Source organism: Triticum aestivum, chromosome 5B (assembly GCF_018294505.1).
Source record: "Triticum aestivum cultivar Chinese Spring chromosome 5B, IWGSC CS RefSeq v2.1, whole genome shotgun sequence".
NCBI classification, from domain to species: Eukaryota; Viridiplantae; Streptophyta; class Magnoliopsida; order Poales; family Poaceae; genus Triticum; species Triticum aestivum.
The window spans coordinates 499,979,769-499,986,870 of NC_057807.1; the positions used below are offsets into that span (position 1 = coordinate 499,979,769).

General features: G+C 46.4%; 1 protein-coding gene across 1 annotated transcript; it reads left to right on the top strand.

Moving 5' to 3' along the window:
* The first annotated feature begins 344 nt into the window (after nt 1-344).
* LOC123112773 (protein ROOT PRIMORDIUM DEFECTIVE 1) lies at nt 345-5,767 on the top strand. The gene is made up of 3 exons (XM_044533863.1): nt 345-2,270; nt 4,562-4,698; nt 5,595-5,767. Exon 1 carries the CDS (start codon nt 400-402, stop codon nt 1,915-1,917), a length of 1,518 nt encoding a protein of 505 aa, XP_044389798.1. The 5' UTR covers nt 345-399; the 3' UTR covers nt 1,918-2,270; nt 4,562-4,698; nt 5,595-5,767.
* Nucleotides 5,768-7,102: the final 1,335 nt, after the last annotated feature.

The following is a 7,102-nucleotide window of genomic DNA, read 5'->3' on the forward strand; positions in this document are numbered from 1 at the left end:
GGTCGGCCTTCTAACCCGTGAAACTAGAGGTTGGGGGAGAAGTTTTGTCGCGCCCCGCAAAAATATTTGCAGACCGGGGCGGGATGCTGGGTCTGATCGGGCAGGTTTTCCCGCCCCGACCCGCACTTTGACGGTTATTTTGCGGGCCGGGGCGGGATGCGGGGTCTGCTAGAGTTGCTCTAATAAGATCTCTCTGCTCACATGATAGCTTGGTGAATCCACTGTTTACCCATTATTTCTTTGGGTTCAGCTAGATCACCATAATATGGTTGCAAGTATCCACTATGTGTGAGAAAACTTGCCAATAAATTTGAAGTATGAAAACAAAAGCTGCCAGAGTTGCAAATGATAGTTCAACTGGTTAGAATGCATTGGCCAGCGGAAAGAAAGAAATAAAACATGAAAATTGCGTCGCGATTCGCGTCTCGTGCGCATCCGACGGCCTGCCTCTTTCACCCGCGTTTGCTACCACTCGGCCTCTCTCTTTCGCTGGCCGCCGCCAAAACCAATCCCCAAACAACGATGCTCCGCCGCATCGCCGCCCTACGGCCGCCGCCGCCGCGCGCGGTGGCGGCGGCGCTCGTCGGAGGGGCCGACGCAGGCTACTCCTCCAAGTCCACCTCCCTCCCCCAGAAGCAGCAGCGCGTCCGCGACCACGCCTTCGACGGCATCATGGAGGTCCAGAAGCGCGTCCGCCGCTTCCTCGCGCTCCACGCGCTGCTCCTCTACGCCGCCACCCCCACCGCGCCCTCGGGCAAATTCTCCGCCGGGGGCAGCGGCGCGGTCTCCGTGCCCTTCTCCCGCCTCGGCGCCCTCTCGCGCCGCCAGCTCCGCCTCGCGCCCCTCGACGCCGGCAACTTCATGCTGCGCCACCCGCACGCCTTCCACCTCTTCCTCCACCCCGTCCACCGCATCCTCCACGCGCGCCTCACCCCGCGCGCCTCCGCCGCGCTGCGCCTCGAGGCCGACGCCATCGCCTCCTTGCGCCCCGGCGCCGTCCTCCGCCTCCGCAAGCTGCTCCTCCTCGCGCCCCCGCACCACCGCCTCCGCCTAGAGCACATCCGTCTCCTCCGCCGCGACTTCGGCCTCCCCGACGACTTCGCCGACTCCATCATCCTGTCCAATCCCGCCCTGTTCCGCCTCACGCCTGACGGGTTCGTCGAGTTTGTGCCCTCCCCTGACGATCCACCCGACCTCACCGTCGCCGCCGTCGAGCGCTCCCGGGAGCGCCACTACCGCGAGCACCGCGCTCCCGGTGCCGGCGAGGAGGACGCGCGCTTCGCGTTCCCCACCCGCTTTCCGCCGGGCTTTAAGATTGGCAAGTATTTCCGCATTGCAGTTTGGAAGTGGCAGCGCCTCCCCTACGCTTCCCCGTATGCGGACGTCTCTGGCCACGACCTGCGCTCACTTGAGGCACAACGCCGCATGGAGAAGCGTGCTGTCGCTGCTGTCCATGAGCTGCTCTCTCTCACAGTCGACAAGCGTACCACGCTAGAGCGTCTCGCGCTCTTCCGCGACGCCCTTGGTGTGCCAAAGAAGATTAAAGAGTTCTTGCGTAAGTATCAGGGGATATTCTACATATCAACAAGAGGAAACCAGGGGAAGCTGCACACTGTGTTCCTCCGGGAGGCATACTATAAAGGGGAGCTTTTAGATTCCAATGAGATACATGACGCAAGGCGGAAGCTGGAGGAGCTGCTCTTGATGAGCCGAGAGAAGGCGAATTTGGATCGTATGTTCACCAGCATGGGTCGTGGATGGGATGAGCTTGGTGGTGGTCGTCGTGGAGGAGCAGAATTGAGGGAGAAGTTTCTTGGGGATGCAGGTGGCAGAAAGAGGAAAGTTGGTGCTGGCATTGATGACGATGGTGCCGATAGTGGGGAGGACTCAGGAGTTGAATCACTCTACATCGAATGAGGAACAGAATCATACAATGACACTGAATGTCATATAGTGAAGCCTGAGTTCTGAATCTGGCATGGGAACCATATTGGAGGATTGATTTATCATGCTAGCATCTACACCATGGTGTAGTGATCTTGAGTGATAAGAGAGTGTTATATTCTGAGGTGAAAATTTGAGTGAGAGTTCTCGTCCTAAACTTGCGGACCCTATGAATTGGGGAAGTTATCACCCTCAATGCTGCCATGCATCTGCACTAGAATGGTTGATGGAATCTTCATTTGCTCAGCATTATGTGAAGGGACAAAGACACAAGCAAGAGAACTCCTTTCTGCCCCCAAGCTAATTTGATCAGTGTCATTTGACTTGTGAGTACTCTGGATCTATTTCATTCATTTCTCCCTTGGAAAACTGTTTGTGTTACGGATGGAATATCACCATAGCAACGTTCTGTCATTCAGTTCTATGTTTTGCAACATACTGTAACCAAACAGTTGATACTGTAATCGGTTAGATGACCTGCAAATAAAATCAGAAATGCTATTTTTTTCCTCTGTTGTTTGGCTTCATTCAGACTAAAAATCGAGGGGGCATTCGGGATTTCAGCCGTGGGAATGTGGGATTGGATGTGCTGCTCCATGTTTTGTGTGTTGTTTTTCTCGTGCACATGGTGGCATAGTGGAATTTTCATGCAGGCAGCTCATGCTAAGGGGGCATCAGGGTTGCCACTCATGCTGAGGGGGCGTCAGAAAACATCCCAGTGCTTTGGTGATGTTTTTGTGTTTTTTGGTCAGTGCTTGAACACATGTTTTTGCAGCAAGGGAGTTGAGAGCTATGCGTTCAGCCACTTTTTTTCCATTTTCAGTTGAGACGATAAGCAGCTTCGTTGTAGGTTATCTTGTTAGTTTTTCTTAATGTAATTCAGTGGTGATGATGTTCACTAGTATATAGTTCGGAGAAAATTATATCGGCTTAAATATCAATTTTGACAGGCCACTTATGATGTATGTTCAACAATTCAGTATTATATTTTCTCTCAAACAATTAATTTCCTATTAGTTTTCCTCTTGCGTTGTTCATTTTGTTCAGGCATCAAATTGTTGATCTGCTTCGCCTAGTCATTCTTAGTTCTAATCAATCTAGAGTATCATTGGTTGTAGTCTGTTTTAGTCAGAATTAGCCTTTTTAGTTAGTTGTAGCCATACTAGATGTGCTCTGCTTATTTCCTATCTAGTTCTAGTTCAGACCAGATGAAAAAAAAGGAATGAACAACGTTTCCATCTAGTTCTAGTTCAGACCAGATGAAAAAAGGAATGAACAATGTTTCCAGATCTCCTATTCGTAATTATACATAGTTCTGTCAGACTATATCATCTTAAATTTTGCAGTTTGTACTAGTTAGACTAGTACAGTAGAAGCTATCTTCAGTCTGGCTGACAGATAAATCCAAACTTAGGCGGAATTCTAGTCTTGTTCAGTATCTATATTTAATATATATTTTCGGTTTCTATTGCTTTTTTTGTGTGTGTGTTCATTTTTCGATATTCTGTCTCTATCTAGGGTTGTCTGGATTTGCATCACAATTCAAAACCATAATAGATAATAACTTGTCAGTATTAGTGTTATCTGACGAACTGTTCGAATGGAGGGGCACTGGGATCAATGGGGTGCACCTGTTGTCTCCGGTCAGCATGATGGCCTCCCTATGGTCTAGCTGCCTTCTCTGTTGTCGGCGGCCGGAGCTGCGCCACGTGAGATGGAAGCCCCGTAATTTTCCTTTCCCTTTCTTTTTTCCCAGTAGTTCCTGCTGACCCAGGTGGTCTTTCTATGTATGCTGGACCATGTAACTGTACTTTTCGTTCCTACCTTAATATAAATGAAAGCAGCGCTGCTGCTCTTCGTTTCAGAGAGCATGCATCATTGTTCTGTTCAGTCTTTCAGATGATATTATCTTATTTGGTATCTTTTCAATTTCTTTCTTCACTTTTTTTGGTACAAGCGTGAGCCAAGTAACTGGACAGTCCTGCATTAATCAGCCAGTCTATTTAGTTCATTGTACTTTTTCTCAGTCCCAGTATGTCAGTTTAATTCATGTATCATTTGGTTTATCTGTAAAATTTCTTTAGTCATCAGTATTTTTGTTGCTTTACTATTTTCTGAATTTCATCGTCTTATTGTTACTTCAGTACTTGAGTCTTCAGACTCATTCTTTGAAGTTCAGTTTATTGATCTTCAGTGCACATGTTTATTCATTATTTCAGTAAGTCCCTTCTCACTGTTCAGATTTTCATTTTTCAAGCCCCTACTTATCCGTCATTCATGAGTCTAGGCAGATTATTAGTTCTGTCCTTCAGTATATATGTCCTCAGTTTTCTTCAGTTTCAGATTTCTGTATTATGTCCTTAAATTTTAAAATCACTCATTCTCCAGTCTTTCAGTCTTACAGCCTTTCTCATTGTCCAGTCTTTCAGTCCTACCTTCTCATCTATCTTCAATATTCATTGAACATCAAGGCTATGCGATCAGGCCAGGTTTGGGCAAAGGTTTTTCCAGTGTTTGTTTTTTGGCGTTCTGTCGCTACCTAGGATTTTTCTTAATAAGATCACTGTGATTATAATTTTGAACGGAGTTGTATTTTTCTTAATAGTTCCCATTTCAGGCAAACCAAGATCAATGGAGATGTAATGTTCATGAGGGCTACTTGAGGAGTAGTGTTCTGCTGCACGGAAACTTTATTGAGCACCGATTTGGGGGCCATCAGACCTGTGGTGGTTGGTGTGCTGTGCCTTCTTCAAGGTTTGTTGCCCTTATGTTGTTATAATTCGTTGGTTTGCTTTTGCCTTTCCTCCGTATTTTCCTTATGACTAAGCAGTTGACTGATTTGACTCCATGTTTTTCCTTTGTGAGCAAATCCTTCGGTTATGACCAAGGTGTTTCCAGTGAGGTTTTTACAGTTCCAATTCACCGGAGTCGCAATATTTATTTTCTGTAACTGATCTCATGTTGCCCTGTATGTTTTATGATAATTCTTGATCTCTCTGAATTGCTACTGACAGTGTGTAGCTTATTAGTTATTAAGTTACATAGATCCTAAGTTTCAGTTTACATCTTGGTGATGTATTTTTACAGTTCTATAGTACCTAAGTAAGAGCTGTTATTTCTTGCATTTTCTTTTTGACTGTTTTTTAGTTGAACAAATCTTTTGTAAATGTTTGGAATTTTGCTTGGATGTTCTGCTGTTACTTCCCTTCTTGTAGTATTTTTAGGAACACTTCTTCTAATCATCGGCAAGTTCTGGGCTGAATTATATCATTTCCCTTGCAATCATAAATTGTGTTATGTTCTGAATTTTTACTTTGTTCTCAAATAATTACTATTCTCAGTCTGTAGTGTTTACATTTCTAAAGAAAGGGAGTTATAGTTTTAGTTGTTGTAATATCACTTTATGTACTGTTGGAGTTGTTTGTATGTTAGCTTATCTCAGTCGTCATAAAGTAACCTGTGTTGCGGTTCTTATAGTTTGCCCGCAATTTTGAACTAGGCAGATTATTAGTGCTCTTATTCTTCACGTGCAATGTAAATTTCATGTAATATTTGTTGTGCAGTCAGTCCTAGCTGATTAGGGTGCTCTGTTTGTACTGACTGGCTGCCGACCTTTTTTCCTCTGATTTGTTATTTTTGCCCACTTCCAGGTAACATTTCAAGGGTATTGGGCCACGTAAAGGCAGGAGTTTTCTGCTGTCAGTATGTAAAAGTTTTTTTTTTTTGAGGAAGTGGAAGTTGAGCTGCCGATATATTAAGCAGGAGTAAACAAATACAATGATTCTCTTGTTTTACAAGAGGTTGGGATTAAGGTTTCCCACACCAAACTGAAAGAAAAAGCTAATCAGGTTCTGGTGCAGGTTCATTTTCAACAATAGAGAGCCAACTGATGGATACAGTAGGTTGCAAAATGTCTTGCTTGGTGAGTTGGAAAAGGCCGTCTTCAAGAAGGGACTTGTGCTCGAAAACTATCCTGTTACGTTCCTTCCACAGGTGTCAGGTCATGTAAATTGCAGCCTGAGATGTCCCTCTGAGGCATGTTGCTGGTATGATCATTCCACCAGTCCTTGATGGACACAACTTCTGTGCATTTGCGGCCAAGGCAGGGTTGTCACACGAGTGAGCAAGCAGCTGCCAAACGGATTTGGCATAGGGGCATTTCAGAACAAGGTGCAAAGGGGAGTCCTTGGCCTGATCACAAGGGTCGCATGCACCATTATGAGGAATACCACGAGTCTCCAGATTGTCATTTGTAAGGATTCTTCCCCGAAGCCACGGCCACATGAAGAAACGGCACTTAGACTCAACTTGCGCCCACCAAAGCTTGTCAAATCGTATATTTAAGAATGACCCAATAAACTGACAGCGGTATGCGGAGGCAGTAGAGTATGCCTGAGAGGGGTTCCAGGCCCAGCGAATGGAGTCATCAACGTCAGGATGCAGGGAGACTTGGTTGAGACGCAGCCAAAGTTGTGTGAATTGCCAGAGCTCCAAGATCACTGAAATTCTGTGCAGTCCAGCCATCCAAGCTTGACTAGCAATTGCAGCTGCAACAGTGTCTGTCCAGTCGAGCCACTTCCACCGGAGACGCAGGGCTCGCCCAAAACGTCTGAGGTCCAAGACTCCCAACCCTCCAAGATTTTTATGACGACATACAGTATTCCAATTCACAAGAGCCATGCCTCCCACAGCATCAGGTTTGGCTCGCCAAAGCAAGTTTCTCCTCAGCTTGTCGACTTCTTTGATGGCCCAGTTGTCAAGCTTGAATTGTGAAATAAGGTATACCAGGTAGCCGGGAGGATCGAGTCGACCAACCTAAGGCGAGAATCACTTGAAAGCAGCTTACCACGCCATCTTTTCAGCCTGGATGCCAACTTATCCAGGGTGGGCTGGACGTCAGCACGAGTGATATTTCTTGAAGTGCAGAGGCAAACCCAAGTATTTGCTAGGAACTTGACCAACGGGAGCTTGAAAAATTTGCAGCAGCTGTTGGAGGTTAATATCTTCAAGGAAGACGCTCTTTGGCACATTGGCTTTGAGCCCGGAAGCAGATCCGAAGAGGAGCAGGATTTGCTTAGTGGTTTCAATGTCAGGCGATAATTTGGGAGACGAATAGAGCTGCGTCGTCAGCGTAAAGGCTAGCTCTGAGCTGAGGAGG